The following is an 18,770-nucleotide window of genomic DNA, read 5'->3' on the forward strand; positions in this document are numbered from 1 at the left end:
GGCAATGGGGAGCCAGTTCAGATGCAATGCACATTCACGTAATTGCGCGAAACTAGCGACTTTAAGTGAATGCGTTCTGGCCCCACTTTCTTTTCATTCGAATTTAAGAAAAATTACTCCCGTTTGATAAACTTCTTAGCATTGCTGTGTAAATTAGTTGAACTCAACTCCCACTGAATTTAGTTCACCATTAACTCATGGCAACTGACTTGTCCCATAGAATTCCATGGGAACTAAGGGGCTGTGCACACTGGCCATAAAGGCTGGCCTGGGGGTGGAGTTCGGGTGTGGCATCCACATGACATACACCCTGACTCCACCCTCAGGGCGGCATGATGCTGCATGCCTCTCCTCATGGCGTGCGGTGTCATGGCGCTCCTCTGGCGCTGCATCTACATGACACAGCACAAAAGGGGCGCCTTAAAGCCACGGTGCCAAGGCTATTGCACTCTTTTCAGGGCACAAAAAGGAGCTGCTTTTTTGCTTGGAAAAGGCCAGATCGGGGGCTCTGAGGGCCGGTCAGCACAGCCTCTATGTATTCTGGATATAACCCTTTCTAGACTTACCATGAAGATGAGAGGAGGCACAGTACCAGTGTTGGATTTCCTCCCCCAAGCACTAAAATGTCTTGAGGTCTCTTTGCTTACAAGAGCATAGCAAGCACTGGAAGCATCCAATAGCTTCAAAACAACCTGTTTGTTCAACAGAACAGAATAGGAATAGTCATTAGGCACAGAAGCATCCACTAGGGTTGAGGTAGCTAATAGCTTCCATGTCAGTTCATAATGGAGTTTGATCTGAATTGTAAAGGGGCGGAATCCTGTCTCCAAACCAGACTCCATCCTTTAAAGTTCAGATTAAAACACTCAGTGGATTTAGCTCTCCATTGACATGAAAGTCACCATTATCTGAGGAGCATTGGTCCTACAGTAGAATCCCAATCCAACACCCGTATCAGCCTCAAAACTCTGCAATATCTCTTCTTATTGGTGTTTTTCACATCAGGCAACCCTCCTGATCTCTCCCAAGATCCACTGTATGGAAGTACATATGTGTAACTTGAATGTATATGTCCAGTATTCGGAATGAAATAGTTTGTGCGGAAGTAAATTTATCCTTTAGTATCTGTATCTTGCACTCCTCATCGGGAAGGTCCAAAACCTGAGATTATCATCTCTCCACTTTATATAACAGAAGAGCAAACTACTATTATGGACAAATGGTGTATGTAAGTAAAGAAAGGGGTTGGGAGGGCATATTTAATATTGTCTCAGTCAGAGTCCTGTAATGCCTCACCAGACTACCAGTCCCAGGATTCCATAGGATGGAACTATAGAATAAGAATAAGAAGTGGAATAAAGTTAAAGTCAACATGGAATAGTAGCATTATAATTGGGTAAGTGAGCCCATGGTTTTTTGGGGAACTAATGGATCTTAATTGACAATTCAAGACCAAGCTACCTCAAAATATTTTGCATTTGAACCTACATAACTGAGAACAGTTTTCTGTTTCTCCTCCCCACACTACTGTGGGGACTGCAGCTAAATGCAAAGAGAACAGAGAAGCCTGAGGAATGAGCATGCCATCAGGTGGATCATGCCTTCTGTCCCTGCCAGTCTCAAAAGTTTGGGGCACAACAGCTCTGGAAATACTGGTTGGACTACAACACCGGAACTTTTGTGCCTACATTCTTTTTGCAGTAAAATAACAGGACTGTCCCTAAAGTTTATTATATTTGCATGAATAAGCCTTCACATGGAGTTAGTTTCAAGTAGTTTGCACTTGGTAATTGAACAATGTACAGAGCAGCCCTAAACAAGCCTTAAAGAGCCTGCAATTGGCTCATTTCATTCTGTTTAAGTAGAAGGGAAGTGAGTACAGTGTAATGTGATGGATCACATAGAGGAAAAAATTACAAAAGTGCCCTTTATTCAATAGGAATGACAAAAGACATATTTAGAGGCTCAGTTTTTAGACCTTAATCCCTTTGGAAAACAATATGCCTCTCAGGAATCCTGGAAGGAGAATAATGGTACTCTGTGTTGCTTAACTGCTCTATTATTTAACTACAGTTACTTAAGTCTCTGGAGGGAAGGATGTAATAAATCTTTAAGTATTTGTTCTGGTTTATGGCTGAAGGGAAACTGTATAACTCTAAATCAGATGTTGTAAACATTTGCAGTGGCATATTTTTCCTACGTTGGGGGCATGTTGGCGTAACATTTGGGATGATAGGTTTCTTGGTTCTGACCCTCTCATTCTTTGCAACCTGTGATGTTTGGAAGATGACAGGCTTGTAAAGATGTCATTTTCAGGCTCTTAGAAATTCCATAGGACTGGGATCATGGATACATCTGCTTCCAGGAGAAGATGCCCAGATTGCATTGGGATGTTTGACAAACTGAAATTAAGGACTGGGGAGAAAGGTGGTGACACACCTGGTCAATGGGTCACAAGATAAGTCCTACTATTAGCCATTTACTCCAGGAGGAAGATAATGAGAAGCAGAGTTTGCGGCTTCCTAGCTGTTCGTCCTGGACTCTACTTCTGTTTCCTCAGGCACCTTGTCCCAAGCCTCCAAAATTAGTCTCATGTTTCAGACATATTGAACCAGTGCTTCTTGCCTTTCATATCTCATTTTGCTACATGCCTTCTAGTGGACTCCAACTTATGGCAACCCTGTTACAGTTTTTTCTTGGCAAGATTTGTTAAGAAAAGATTTGGGGCAAAATTCTTACTTTGGAGGACAATGCCCTTATTTTGTCCCCCTCCCATACTCTAATCTAAAGGCACCAGATGCTGTCTGATCTTGGAAGCTAAGCAAGATTAGCCTTGGTTGGTACTTGGATGGGAGACAACCAACAAATACCAGATTCTGTAGGCTGCATATCAGAGAAAAGAACAAGCAAAACCACCTCTGACTATTCTTTATCTAAGAAAACTCTTTATCAGAGAAAACTCGTTGGGGTGAGATTCTTGGGGTTGCTATACATCGACAGGTGACCTGAAGGCACACACACACCTATAGCTAGACGTCTGTATGCTCCACTTATTGAGAATCACCATATTAGAAGATAGACTTTTACTCTGGACCTCTAAACACCTTGAATCCATGTTGAAGTAAAACATTAATGCAAATCTAGTCACCCTTCTGTACATGGAATGAGAAAGTGGTACTATATTGTCTTTGTCTGAGACAGAAAAACATCTTGGACTGCTTCTGGTAAGCTATTGCTATCTCTGTTCAAATTTCTCAGGTCTTTTCAGGACGTTTTGACTGAGGCACAGGAATTGTGAAACCTACCTACCAAATGTAGAGAACATTCTAGGGTACCTACCCTTCTGAATGCATACATGAGTTTTGGTCATGCTACTCAGGAAATTCTGGGCATTGTTGTCAGAAAACTAACTTTTCCAAGATCTGGTTTTGCAAAGCAGATGGCTATTAGGATATGGGACAAAATTGTCCTAACAAAATCATTTGATTTGCATAGGTTACATTTTTTTGTGGACAAGAAAAGCTGATATCTATTCAAACTCCATCTGTTGAGCATGTGTGCTTTCTGACTTTGAGTGTTTGGCTCTTGTAAAATACATTTTGAACTCCCAAACACTTTTGTAAGGATGATGGATTTTATACTATACAATACATGCTCTTTGGGGGTCAGAATATACTGCCCCATTAAGACACTAAATGGAAGTGTTTTTATCTGGCTGGACGAGTGTTTAAAAACTACAACTACAATGGCAATTAACTGCTTGTCTTGAAATGGTAACTGTAACTTTCTTAGAGCTGTCTATTAATTTTAAAATATGACAAGTGTCTTTGTTTTATCTTTGTGTGTCCATGTTTAAACTGTTTGAGTTGCAATGTATTTCCCATATTCAAATGTAGAGGGCAGCCAAGTCCAGCAGAATTGTTCAAATTAAAGCAAGAAAATGCTTTCAGATGGAACTGGTTTTATAAATTCTCAGTACATATTAATCATAGCTTTATTTGGAGACAAGCTTTTTGCTTCTTGGCCTGTATTCCCATATTGGAGGGGTTGAAGGAAGACGTCTGTCAGTGCCAATGTCACTACTTGGGGACTGGATCTAGGCTTTTAGGCATTGAGCATACCTACTATCACTTTTCACAGATTCCATCTGGGAAAAAGAAGGCCCCTGTTCTTTCTTGGATGAGCTCAACAACTACTGGATTCAAAACTCTTAACATGAAATATGTTGTATAGCATCAGTGGGCAATGTGTAGAGGTCTGTGGACCACACAGACCTCCTCAACATCAGCTTCATGCCCTCCAGCGGGAAAAGTCTCAATCTTATGACATCCCAGTTTTTCAGCTGCTTTTAAAAAGTCAAAGTTTTCTCTCACTTTCCGTTTTAATCATCAGCTCAGTATCTGTGTACTGAGTTCAAAGTGCAGAAGTAACGTGTACTCAACTTGGGAGGAGGGGGAGTAGAGGTTGGAATCTTGCTCTTCCCAGAAGGTTCAGGCAAAAGCAAACTGCTGCCATCTCTCCTGGCTTATGTGTTCTTCATTATTAATAACTTTGACCATCTTGGCCACATTCTGATGTTGTTTTGCGACACATAATCCCAGTTTTCTTCTGTGAAATATTGGTGGGCATACAATGGCAACTCCCTTCAAAAATACCTTTGTATCCTCTAGAGGCCATAGGGGCCAATAATGCCAAATTTCCTCCCAATTCTTTTTGTTGCTGTGTGCCTTCAAGTCCTTTTGACTTATGATGACCCCAAGGTGAACCTATCATGGGATTTTCTTGACAAGATTTGTTCGGGGGGGGGGGTTGACTTTGCCTTTCTTTGACGATGAATGAGTGTGACTTGCCCAAAGTCACCCAGTGGATTTATGGGTGAGTGGTGCCTCAAAAGCTGGACTCCAGAGTCCAGTGCCCAAACCACTACACCACTACACTACTACAGTGACATGGCTCCATTGTCATAGTTACTTCTGTTGATGCCACTTCCAAAGGAAAGCTTTCAGCCTAACAGCATCCCAGCCAAAGGTGCTGAGAAATGACATCTGTAGTGCTCTGTAGTGTAGTGTAGTCATTTAGTGCACTGATACAAGCAGTTGCAGCGGGACCCCAAGGGGTCTCTACAGCTGCCTGTTCTTGACCTTAAATGTGAATACCCTGCAGTTCTGAGTTCATAAGTCCAGTTTATGATCTTGCAACCTCTTTAAGAAACAACCTTAGAAGAACTCAGTGCTTTTTGGAATAGCAACAATACTTGCAGCTTTGCATTCTTTTTGGAGAAGGGAGCTGTCTTCTTCACAGATGCATTGATTATCTGTGTGGTCATTTTAGTCAGTGTAGCTGTGAAGAGGTTACTTCCTATCTCTTCCTATCCTGCCAGAAGTTGGGAGATTTATGATTCTTTGTTCTCTTCTCTCTTCCTCTGTCTGCCTTCAGCCAGCATGGATGCACAAGTTGTGCTTCTAAAGATGTTTTTTCTCTTACTTGCACACTTGAGAGTCAGCTATAGGGATTCTTCTACCATGTATAGGTTTTCTCTACCAATTAGTTATTTTTCTAGAACCTAGATGTAACAATAAAGTAAGTTTCTTTTTACCTATCTATGGTGCGTTACAGACCGCCCAAAACGGGCGGTCTCGCACCGCTGCCGGTTGCTGCGTCCAGGAACCGCTGCAGCTAAACCACACGGTTCCCGGGCACAGCAAGAAAGAAGCACCAAAATGGCACTTCTTCCTGTGCTCTGGAAGTGGCGCCGCAAGGCGCGAGGCGTGCACTTGCGGCGCCACTTCCGGCGCGCGACGTCCGGACGCTGTGCATCCGCGACGTCAAAATGGTGGCACCCATCTGTATGTGGCGCCACCATTTTGATGTTCTTGTTACGCGCAAGGGGCAAGGTGCGTAACGATGGCGTCTCATTGGCCCGTCTGTAACATGCCTATGTATCCTGTATATTTACTAAAAGCTCAGATCTAGCCCTTGCTACTGCTGCTAAACTAAGCTTACCATTTTTTATCACAACAATTTTCTAACATTGCTAGCTGGCCTTGTGGGAAGAATAACATATTTTACTGCCTGGTTCTGGGCTTTCTCTTTCAGAACAGATACTAACTGGAACATCTGTATCACCTCTTCACAGGCTAAGGCAATCCTGGGCCTACTAGTGAAAATATAAAACAATAGAGTGGAATTGTTGCACAGAGCTGCTTACTAAATATCATTTATTTGTCTCCTGAAGTTAATGGCAGCTGTTTTTCAAAACGATGCCCCATGCAAAATTGAATTGCAAGAGAAAATCAGACTGGATGCATTTGGGTAATATTATTCCACGTCAATATGTTGCTCGTCAAATATAATATTTTCCAATATTTTACAGGCACACATACACAGCCCTGGACAACAGGGAACCAGATTTAACCAAGAGTTTCCAGTACCTCCAAAGCTTTCTTGGTGACCCCAGGGCCCATCTCCACTCCACCAACCTCCATCTTTGCACTGCCAGCTTCCTCATAAGGTTTTGTGTTGTAGCTATTGTTGTTGTTTTAAATGACAGCCAGTTGGCCACTTCAATTGGATGGGACAGAACTTAAGCCATCCCACTGGGGATCAATAACCCAGAGTGTTTAAGTGGTATGAATGGTTTGAAAAAGCAATTAAGGGTGAGGTGGGGAGATAATAAGGATTCCAAAGGCCTGGACATATTATTTAGATGGAGCATTCTGGTTACAAAGATGCTGCTTATAAAACTGGAAATTGCAAAAGGTTTGACAGTTTGGACAGCTCTAACTGCTCCCTAGGCATCTTTATAATCTGATTTAGAAATTACTCCCAGCTGTTACAAGCATATTAATTGGCGTGATAGTTTTGTTTTGTTGCTTGTTCTAATCGTGGGAGATCCTGGGTTTGAGGACATCTGGATGGGAAAAGACCATCAGCACAACAAAATTAAAGGGGGAAATGCATTATGGCTCATATTGTGAGACATGACCTGCTGAGGTTTTTTCCTGTGCGAGCCCAAGTGGAGTAAACTGGGTTGAGCGAAAGCACAGTGGTGAGTCAACACCAACTTCATTTCCAGTTGAGCAGGACATATGTTTGGTCCTCCTGCATATGCAGGATGTAATCAAAATGCAAGGAGACCTATTTTGCATAATGGCCAAGTGTTTTGAGTCTGTAATCGCAAAGGAACTTGAGTGAGGCTGTCTTGCACACTATGTAGCTAATGGATCATTTAGTTTAGTGGGCAGGCTACCTGGCCACTGCCTCTACACAAGGGTGTACACAGGGGGAAACCTGACAGTTTAGAACAATGATTCCCAAACTTTGGTCCTCCAGGTGCATTGGACGTCAGCTCCCAGGATTCCAGATTGTTGGCCAAGGTGGCTGAGGCTTCTGGGTGCCAAAGTTAAAAACATCTGGAGTGTATCAATGTTTGAGAATCATTGATTTATAACTTGTGGCAGTTACTGACGTTAAATATAGTCGACCCTTGGTATCCGCAGACTTGCCATTTGTGGATTCACACATCTGTGGATGGCAAACCCACATTGTTATCGCCTTCACATCCCAGTGATGTCACTAAGGGGTGCGGGGGGGGGGGGGGGGGGGGGGGGGGGGGTGCGGAGTGTATTGGGTGTCACCTGGTGGAGTGGTACACCCAGAGAAACTGGCATGGCTACTGGGCAAGCAATACTTTCCTACTCAACCAGCAGTTGCACTGGCCCTCAGTAGTGGTAGCTACTCCTTACAGTTTGATCTGCACTAGGTTCTTTCAAAGTTTTTTTTTTTAAATTTGGGCATGGTTTACTGAGGGATAATATTTTCTCTGGGCTAATATTATTTTATCTATAGTGCAAAAGTGCCATTTTACTCATGCATTATAGCACTATACTTCTAAAAATATTTAAGAAAAGAGGATAAGAAAGAAAATATAATGTTCCAATAGTTCTTGGAATGAAAAAGCAACTTACTCAGGGGTGAGGATAAAATGTTGGAATCAGTGCTAGGAATTTCAAAAAAACATAGTCTGGTACAGCAGACACTTTAATTGAATATTTAAAACAAAAACAGCAAGACAAGAACTATAGCAAAATATATTATAACCTTTCAACACAGTTGCTATTTAATGTAACAGGCTAGTTTATTGCACAAAAGTCCACATTAAAAATTTTGTATTAGTGAAAATAATGTTCAAAAAAATCTATTACAGTATATTTAGGTTTTAACTGCTAGCAAAAAAGTGCATATCAATTGCCTGTCCAGCTGCCTTGAGTCCTTCAAGCTGCCTTCAGAGAAAAGCAGGTTCTAAAAAAGGAGTCCATGTGGCGCAGTGGTTAAATGCCAGTATTTCAGCCATTCAAAGCCACAAGGTGGTGAGTTCAATCCCAGGCAGTGCTCCAGGATCCATTCAGCTTTACATCCTTCTGTAGGTTGCTAAAAGGAGTCTCCAAGCTTGATGGGGGCAATTAGCTTACATATTGTAAACCGCTTAGGGAGTGCTTAAGTCCACTGATAAGTGGTCTAGAAATGTACTTGCCATTGCTAAATCAATGGATTGAGTAATTGGTTTGATTGATTTCCTATTGGGCAAAACAGCATACAAAAATGTATGTATAAGGAGAAATACTCATCAAGATGCCTATAGCTTTTCATGCAACCTTCCAAAAGATCATAAATAAAATGAAATTTAACCTGCTACAAATCTCAGTATTTGGAATAAATCAGACTGGACACTGGAAAAGAGAAAGAGAAACCAAAACTGATAAATTTGTCCATGTCCATTTGGGGAAACTTTGCATTGAATCATATGGGATATACAGTGGACCCTTTTTATATGCTGGAGTTTGGTTCCAAGATCCCCCGTGGATAGGGTTGCCATTTCACGGCAGTGGGCGGGACTTTCCCGCCTCCTGGGGGCATGCCCGGTCTTGCCCCGCCCTCCCCCCATTCCCGGGTGGCTGCCCGACTCAGGGCTCCCAGGGCTGCTGCCTCCCTTTCATACAGTGCTGAGCAGCATGTCTGGAGCAGCAGCAGCGGCTGGAGCTAGCAGGGGGCGGGGTCTGCTGCTCTGCCCTGCCCCTATTGGCCAGCCCTCTCGAGGAGCCAGGCCTCTGCTTCCTTATTTGGGCATGCTCCAACTCCAAGCAGGGAGGGCTTTGCACTCAGGCAAGCTGCTTTTAGTTCTTCCCCTCTTTCTCTTTCTCTTTCCACTCCTTCTCTTCTTGTTATTCTGGTTTTTTTCTTCTCTTCTTTTCCCCTCCTCTTCCTCCTCTCCTTTTTCTTCCTTTCTTCCCCCTCCTCATCTTCTTTTTCTCTTTGTTCTTATTCTTCTTCTTTTTCCTCCTTTTCTTTCTCCTTCCCCTTTTTTCTCCTCTTCCCCCTTCCTCCTCTGTTGTTGCTGTTGCTATTGTTGTTGTTGTTGTTGTGTGCCCAACTCCTTTCTGACTTATGGCAACCCTGCCTCTAGCCCTCTTATTTACCCCCCTCTCTCTAAGCCCCCCTCCTCTTCTTCTCAGGGGTCCAGGGCTTCTCAAGGCTTTGCCCCCATTACAAAAGAAAAAAGACTTTGCAAGGGATCTGACCCATAAATCCCCCCTAAGTTGAGACATACCTGGGGGAAAAGAGGGGGTGAGGGGGTTTTTTTGGGGGGGGGGGTTGGAGGAGGCAAGGAAAAGGAGGAAGGGGGGAATTGCTAAGAAGGCTTGGGAGTGGGAAATGTACAGTAGTTTGTAGTGGCAAAAGGGGTGCCTGTGGTCTTTCAAATCCCATGCCTGCTTGGGAGTGGGACTTGTAGTTTGCAGTGGCAAAAGGGGGTGCCTGTGGTCTTTCAAATCCTATGCCTGCTTGGAAGTGGGACATGTAGTTGTAGAATTGGACCGGGGGGGGGGGGGTATTTGGCCAGAAAGAGAAGTACATTTCTGCCATCTGTCTAGGAATAATGCCAAAATGTCTTCCATTTTGAGCAGCCGAAGAAACATGCATTTATATTAACATTTTTTAAAAATTATCAAATTTTTCATGTGTCCTCCATTTTTTAAAAAGACATGTCCTACATTTGAAAATGTGGCCCTACATTTGCCCCAGTTTGGAGGTCCTGACTTATGGCAACCCTACCCGTGGATACCAAAATCCACAGATGTTGGCACAAAGCCGAAAAATCCACAAAAAACTACAGTGCATTGAATCAAATGGGATATACAGTTGACCCTTGTTATACGCTGGAGTTTGGCTCCAAGATCCTCCGTGGATAACAAAATGTGTGTATGCTCAAATCCCATTAAATATAATGACATAGCAAAATGGTGTCCTTTATAAAAAATGGAAAATCAAGGTTTGATATTTGAAATTTATACCTTTTTTTGAACATTTTCAAACCGTGGATGCTTGAATCTGTGTATAAGAAATCCGTGTATAAGAAAGGCTGACTGTACTGTACAGCGCTATATAAATAAAGGTTAATAATAATAATACTTCTGAGGAGATACGCTGCATTGTAAAGTCATTTCTCTGAGTTCAAAAAGGAAACCACAAATGAGGGAATGCACACAAGTCTTGGGAAAACAAACACTATACCTTATTAATCACTAACTAGAGCATCCCTCATAGTCCTCTGAATGGCACTATTTTCATGAAACATTGGCCTTCAGATCCACTAGTTGCTTTTTCTTGTTGCCACTGTGTGCATTAAAAAGAGAGAAAAGAAGAAGAAAAACCCCAAAGCTTGGGTTTTGCCTGACCACTTTGAAGTTGTTATAAAAATAAATCTCTTTGGATATATTCATAGAAGTTAATGGAAGCCTCAAATAAAGCCATATTTTTTCTACAAGCTCAATAAAACATATTGCTTTTACTCCCAACTGGTATTTTATACACACACATACATATATTAGCTACCTCTAGAAGAGACCAGTTCTTGTGCAGTAAAATGACTCCAGATGGAGACCTTGGTGTCGTTCATTGACTCCATGTGCAATGTAAACACAAAAGAAAGGCTTATGCTTCTAGTTCTCATCTTTAGCCAGGAAATAAGAAGCATGCCCATTGGCTTAAGAAACTGTAGATTTATTCCATTGAAAATGTCTGTTTTACTATGTGCTTTTCCATCTGCTAAATGAGAATTTGGTGAATGGACCTTGTATACTGGTAGATACAAGTTGATAGACAGTCTGTGGAAAGTAGTCCCAAAGGACTTGGGGCTACAAGTGAGATTCCATGGCCTAACACATCTGGTAGGTCAACTGTTCACTAGCTTTGAACGTCTCTGCTGTTTTCTTCCAGCTGCCTCCACCACTCCTCTTCCAACCCTGACAGAAAGGAAAGTTATTTTTCCCACTTAGCAGATGGGAACATTTGAAGAGTGGAGGAGAAGAGGCAGGCTAGATGACTTGTCGAGTTGTATGGAATACCAGCCGCTGTCTCAAGTACTACGGTCATGATTCCCTATTGTTGTTGTTGTTGTTGTTGTTTTAAGTCACATGTTCTTCTAGGATTTCCATCTCCTAGAGCAATAGTTCTCAAAAGGTGGAGTGGGAATGCAAGGAGGAAAGAGTTGCTCAAAGGAAGTGCTCTTCTTCCTAAACTTTTTTTATATGTTAAATATTGAATTTATTTAAGTAAAACTGTTTTAATTTGAATGATGTTATTTCCTTCTAAATGTTAAATTATAAATTAAAACATGTTGAAAGTCCAAATTAGGCCATGAGATCAAAGTTCACAGTTAATACAAGGACAGGCATAAAGCCTACTGGATCTCTTGTGTGTTCCCACAACATGATGTAGACATGGCGTGTACAATTCTAACATGCTACTGTATATGCAAGTTCCTTAAGCCAACAATGTGTAAGCTAATTCAATGTCAAGTACTATCCACGTTCAATGTGTGCTAACCTGGCAGTCACATGTTACAATTTGTGACCATTTTACACTAGATATTTAGAGCACTATGTTCCACTTTGCTTGCCAAGGGAGCATCCTATGGAATCCTGGGATTTGTTCTCTGTTAGGGCACTAGACTCTCTTGTTGAGAATCCTAAATCCCCCTCCCTAAAACTGCAAATCCCAGAATTCCTATGGGATAAAACCATGGAAGTTAAAGTAGAATCCTAAGGTTATGATTGTGTCCATGGAAGGGCCTTTGATTGGGTTGAATTCCCATCCCATCAGCTGGTAAGACAACAGTGGCAGCTGGTGGCTCCCAGGTCAAGGGTGAATCTTCTTCTGGGTTTTAGTCCCAGCTTTAAAGGACTAAAATGAGTTCAGCAAGGGTTGTATATCTCCTTCAGAGGCTAAACTAAAATTCAGAGTAGATTCACCGACATGCAAGCCACCAGTCTCAATTTTTAAAAGATGTTTTCTTTTATTGAAAAAATGAATATGAAATACTGTACAACCCCCACATCCACTGGGAGTATGTCTGGAGATTTACAGAAGAACTGTGATACCATGGATAATAGTAAACCCTACTGAGATGAATGACTTCTGGTGGATGTTGACCATCTGTTGGAAAGGCGGTATATAAATAAAAAATTATTATTATTTTCTAATTTTTATTATTATTATTAGTCATGCTGGAGGATCAAGGGGTTACTAGAGAGAACACCTCTCTAGCCATTTCTAGGCCTTCCGACATGACTTTATGGTCAACTTCCACTGGAATCACACTGGAGGATCTAGAAAATGCCTAGAGAGAACCTATTTTTTCAGATGTAGGTATGTGAAACCATGGGTAATGGTCCCACAGATATAGAAGTCATACTGTACAGTTTATGAATTAAACAAAGTTTGCAAATTAACTAACACTGCAAAACATTCACACAATGTACTGTATACAATCAGGCCTCTTGAGCTAATGCTGATTTCAACCTAATGTATTGTTCCATAGGCTGTATCTGCACTGCAGAAATAATCCAGGTTTACACCACTTTAACTACCATGACTCAATACTATGGAATTCTGGGAATTGTAGTTTGTTGTGGTACCAGAGCTCACTGACAGAGAAGGCTAAATCTCTCACAAAACTAATTCTGTGTAAAGGGAATTCCACCTGTGCTCGAGCCCCATTTAAATGAATGGGGCTCATGCACATGGCGGCGCAGCGGTGCACACGCACCACGGGCACATGCCCCATTATTCCTTATGGGATGCGCCACGGGTGCCCTGTACTAATCCTCAAATTTCATAACATTGAGCCATGGCAATTAAAGTGGTGTCAACCTGGATTATTTCTACAGCCCTATACAACCAGGAGTAATCAACACAGATAGCGCCATCAGTGAAAGAACCAAAACCTATGCAAGTGATGCCAGTAAAGCAACTGATTTAAACCAGGGGTGGGCAACTTCATGGGGATCAGGAACCAATTCCCCCCCTGCTTCCCTACAGGCTGCCCCCCCCAAAAGCCCAAGTACCTCAAATTTCTTCTGCGATCCCATTCAAATGGCAATATTTTGAGAGTGACTGTAGAGAAAAATGGGGGTACTTGAGGGTAGTATTATGAAGATAATGACTGCTTGTGGGGCTAAGGGTTGGAGAATGTGTATTTTCACACATTTGGAGGTATATCTGTATGGTTTGGGGGCATAAATTGCCCCCAAATTATATGTATGTGTATGTGTGTGTGTGTGTGTGTGTGTTGCAAAATTGGAGGGGTGAGGTGGGACTGGAGACTTTAGGCGAATGCTGGGAGGTTTCAGGGTCCACAGATGCAGGATCTTAGGGCTTAATTCATGCTTTATGTCCACCTCCAGTTTAAACCTTTTCTTTATAAACACAGTTCCCTATTCCTGCTTTCTCCATAGTTTTGTCCTCCAGATTACTTGGTCTATACTACCACGCCCCTCCTATCATTATTCTTTTCAAGACTAGATCAATTTTTTAGGCTTGGCCTAATTAGTTGGAATATAGTAAATACCTTTAATTTCATTTGCATCACCATAATAGCTTTTTGCTGCTGTTAGACAGTTGCCTTTCTTTTCAACAGGTCCTACAATAAAGACACATTTTGCCTTGTTTACGAACAATTGCTGTAGAAGTCTCTGTTCAGCAAAGTCAGTCTGTCTACCAAGTCAGCATGAGGAGGCAGCCAACACAATAGTTTCTATCTTGTTTATCTCCTAGCACTTTTCCTCTCCACTTGGCCATCTGGCAGCTGAGATGTTATTTGCAAAGATAATAAAGTCCCAGTGCAATGGGTTGACTTTTATGTGCTTGGAAAGAGTTAAGGGAACTGGTGACCTTGCGAACAATAAATAAAAGGAAGCTGATAAAGACAATCACTTCATCAGGGAACTACAGTTCCCAAAGTTTCCTGGGGAGAGGGCTTACATCTGTAGCTTAGACATACTATTTGGGTTAGATCCAGATTTAGACATGTGCAACCTCCTGAAAATGCCCCTTCACCCCCCTGTAATTGATACACAACAGTTTGGAGGACCATGCTGAATGAGATGAGATGAAGTACACTGCATGAAAATAAGGCACTTTCTTGGGTAAAACTCTTCCTTCCACTAGCAGAAGGCAAATCCTCTGTCCAATCAGTCAATTTTAGAACTGGCTGGTAAGAAACAGCCTTGGGGAACTGCCAGTGTGTGCTGCTGCTTTGGAGGGAACCAATGTACTTTAGGAATAGCACTCAAGGCCAGCCCCAAATATTTTGTTTTGCTCCAAATATTTTGCTTTCAAACTGCATACTGAAGAAGCCTGATCTCATCAGATTTTGGATGGTGGATACTTGGATGGGAGAACACCAGGGATCACCAGGGATGGCTAGGAAAGAATCTTGTCTGAAATGCTGCAGGACAGCTGTTGACAAGAGATGGCAATTCTGAAGTTAATGGACCAGTGATCTGGTTCAGTGCCAGGCAGCTTCCCAGCTTCCTAAGGAACATACTGGCAACTTACTTTGGCACCTGAACAGCAAACCCCACAAGCACTTCTCATCCCAGAAAGCAAAAAGACAAACACACACAAAACAAACTCCACATATTTAGTAAATAAATAACTATTTTCTGCCCTTTCATACTGCTGGCAATGGTAGCTTCACTCTGCACTCAAGAGTTCTACTGGCCTGTCTTCCTATTTACTTCCCACTAATTATTACTATATTTATTATTATAATTTTATTTCTATCCCATCTCTCTCCTGGTACAGGGAAGGCGGCTAACAAAATTTTAAACAGTCTAAGTTAAAACAATATAAAACATTAAAAATGCAATGTTTAAAAAACAATTAAACAATTTCAAAAAAGTTTAAAATGTTACATGTTCAAATTTAAAATTTTAAAACTCTTTATAAAACTCTTACAGCCTGACTGCATAAAAATGTCTTTATCTGCCACCGAAATGAAAACAGGAATGGAGACAGTTTCCCTCTCTATGGAAGAAGTTCCAGAGCCTGGGAGCAGCCACTGAGAAGGCCTTCTCTTTAGTTCCCACCAATCATGCCTGAGAGAGTGGTGGAACAGAGAGGAGGGCCTCTCTGGATGATCTCAGTGTTGCAGTGGCTTCGTAAAGGAAGATACAGTCCTTCAAACAGCCTGGACACAAGCCGTATTTAGGATTTGTAAAGAGTGTCCTGATGGGTCAAGCCAAAGGTCCTTCTCATCTGGCATCTTGCTTCGTACCAGACCAAATCAGAGGCAGTTCTTGTAGGTGATAGTCCTCTCCCACTTCTACATCCCAGATACATTGTAGATTGCTTTAGAATATGAGAAGTATACAACACTATAATTGCTAGTAGCCATAGGTGGATGTATCCTCTACAGATATTTCTAATTCATTGGAAAAATTACATTATTTAAAATTAAAACTCTCTGTGGCCATGCTGTTTGGGGGATTCTGGGAATGTCGTCTAAAAAGTAATGATGGCCAAGATCCTGCATCATGAGCTGTGAAATGAAACTTTATGAAGATCAAGCTACACTGTTGAGATGATATACAACTCTGGGCCGAAAAAGATGGCAGATGCAGAATAATAATTTTAAAAGGTCTAATAATGACACCTCCTCTGGACTTATTCATGTGCGTGCATCACTCCCCCCTCCCCCTGCCACTATTACCCCAGAAGAGATTTTCATACTATTGAGATGTGAAGAACATTTGTTCCCATCAACCTTTAAAATGGGATGATCTATGACAATCCTTCTCCCCTTCCATTTCTAAATTTATCATTCTTATTAAAGGAGCACAGCATATCAATGTAACAGATGATGAGGGTCATTATTTTGCTCTTTGCCCATTCCCAACCAGTTATGGTGACTGTTTCTATGGGAAAAAGTCTTGACTCCAGTGCTTCATCATGTCTATTTCTGCTATTTTTACTTCCACCTTTTGCCTCAAACATCGGTACAATCATAATTTCACTGGGAAATAAAGACTTTGCTATAAAACTAGATGTGTTCTTCTCTTCCAAGGAAAATAACGCTTAGTATTTTTGGAAGTATGTCAGGATTTTACTCCCAAATGAGTCTTCCATCCAATTGGGGTGGACACGAATCCTAACAGCCTTCCCCTGTCAGACAATCTCCAGATGTGTTGTAATACAAACTCTATTATCTTTAGCTAGCATTGCCATTGTGGATGGGGCTGATGGGAATTATAGTCCAACACATCTGGAGGGCATGAGTTGGAGATGTACCGTAATGTTCATAAGCATGAATATAATTATCTATGTCATAAAACAGTATTATTAATTGAAATTTTAATCTCACTCTGCCCTTCATTCAGTGAGCTCAAGCTCAGGTATAGATATTGCTAACAATGTATAGCTATAGATATAGGTGGATATGCATACTCTTTATCCTCACAACAGCCTTGCAAAGTAGAATATATCAAGACAGGGTAGCTGTCCCGAGGAGAGTTTAATGGACAAGTCAAACCAAACCTCTACCATACTACAATGTTATAGCAGTTTGATACCACAGTGAGAGCAGCTTGATAGAGTGTATCTGTATTACACAGCTACGATTTGATCATTCTTTAACTATCATGGCTCTATCACATACAATTCTGGGATTTCTAATTTGTTGAGGTACTTGGGATTTTCTGCTGGAGAGCTCTAGTGCATGGGTCTCAACATTTGGTTGTTTAGTTTTGAAGCTCACCTATTAGAATCTCTGATCATTGGCCACGCTAGTTAGGTCCTCTAAGAGTTGACATCCAAACCTTTTGTAGAATCAGACATTGAAAACCACTGCTCTAGTGAACTTCCCAGAATGACAACATGAGAGCTCTAGAGCAAAGAATTCTAAGTACCTTGCCAAATTACAAAGTGTAGTACAAATACTCACATTCTGTAGCAGAGAATGCTAAGTACCACACCAGACTATAAATCCCTTGCCTTCCCTTGCTCCCTTCTGCCCAGGGCTCTTTCCTCCTCCCCCTCCCCTCCGATGAGGGGAGGAAATGCCTTGCCCTTTGCCCACCCTCTGACCTAAATCCCTCCCTCAATTTGCCTCGATCGTGATCGAGGCAAAGTTCTCATTCCCAGGACCCGGGTTTTTTAAAAAGAAACGGCATTTGCGCCGATTTCAAAAGACTTGCGCTAGGGGCCATTTACCACGGAACGGGTGTGCAAGCCCCGGATTCGCTTGTGTGAGATTCGGGGTGAGTAGGAACTTCACGTGATTGAATCGGTTTCAAAACCGATTTTTTTTGTAATGTGAATGGGCCCCTAGCATTCTTTAGGTTAGGACCATGGCACTTAAAGGGTAGACACACTTACACTTTTTTGTGAGGGGGATAGTGTGAGGCTTTGAAGCTGTTCGTGTAGATGATGGTTTCTTTTCAAATTCTTTGAAGCAGCATTAAGACAGGGCTCAGTTCTGGCTTCACCACCAAGTATGTCCAATTCCACCTGAAATATTTTGAATTTGATTTTTTCCTTGGCCCATTACTATGTCGGGAAGCTAACAAAGTGATGTTGAGGCTCAGGGCTATTGTACATTGGGATGGTCGTGCAAAGGTGCTGATGTCCATTGGGTGCTCCAAGTAACAGCTAGGGACTGTTGGTGTGCATCAGTAGAGCCTGATGTGCATTGGGAGACTCTTCCCAGTGCCTTGGTGTATATCATTGCAATACTTCTACTGCATAGTTAAATATGTGTAAAGCTGCATAATGTAGAGCACAGTATAGAATCATGACCAAAGACAGTAAGTAAACATCTGCTGTCCCTTCATGACATGCAAAATCTGATGCCTGAAGCAGCTGCCTTGCCCTTCCTCATGGTAGGGCTCACCTTATGCAGAGATTTTTACTTTCTTAACATGTGTGTGCACACTTTCAAGTTGCCTGTCAATTTATGACAACCCCATCAATTTCATAGGGTTTCTTAGGCAAGGAAAATGCAGAATTCCTTTCCTATTTAACAGGTTCATTACTGCTCTATTTGCCAAGTGGAAGGCATTTTGTGAGACCAATAATTCATTGGATAATCATGACTGTCATAAAAAGTAACATTACAACTCTTCCCTGCCTATACCTGTACTGTTTTTGGAACCTTTTTAATGTATAGCCATGCACCCACATTAATTGTCAGTAGTTTCAGCAGCAAGCCTATTTCTGTTAGTGGTGGTTCTTGGTTTGCTTGTTTGTTTTTAAAATTTCTAGACACATCACTCTGCTGTAAGGTGTTATGCAAAATGTATAACATGCAAAGAAAATAGTCATTCTAATTCAGTCTCCCTTTCTTCTCGACCACTGTAGAAGCACATCCTTGGAAACCTTGTACATTGGGAATACCAAGAAATCAGTAACTTGCTCCCCAAAATCACTTCTGC

General features: G+C 41.8%; 1 protein-coding gene across 2 annotated transcripts in view; it reads left to right on the forward strand.

Moving 5' to 3' along the window:
• Positions 1-18,770, forward strand: part of LOC121924124 (mitochondrial amidoxime reducing component 2-like) — a 59,291-nt gene that overhangs the window by 30,215 nt on the left and 10,306 nt on the right. Inside the window, exon 7 of one of the 2 annotated variants that reach the window (XM_042455271.1) lies at positions 11,275-11,452. The exons of the other annotated variant lie outside the window; for it this stretch is intronic. Within the exon in view, the coding sequence (XP_042311205.1) occupies positions 11,275-11,350 (76 nt within the window). The 3' untranslated portion in view covers positions 11,351-11,452. Of the gene's footprint in view, positions 1-11,274; positions 11,453-18,770 lie in introns of those variants that run through there. 2 annotated transcript variants of the gene reach the window in all.

Source organism: Sceloporus undulatus, chromosome 1, assembly GCF_019175285.1.
Source record: "Sceloporus undulatus isolate JIND9_A2432 ecotype Alabama chromosome 1, SceUnd_v1.1, whole genome shotgun sequence".
In the NCBI taxonomy this organism is placed as follows: Eukaryota; Metazoa; Chordata; class Lepidosauria; order Squamata; family Phrynosomatidae; genus Sceloporus; species Sceloporus undulatus.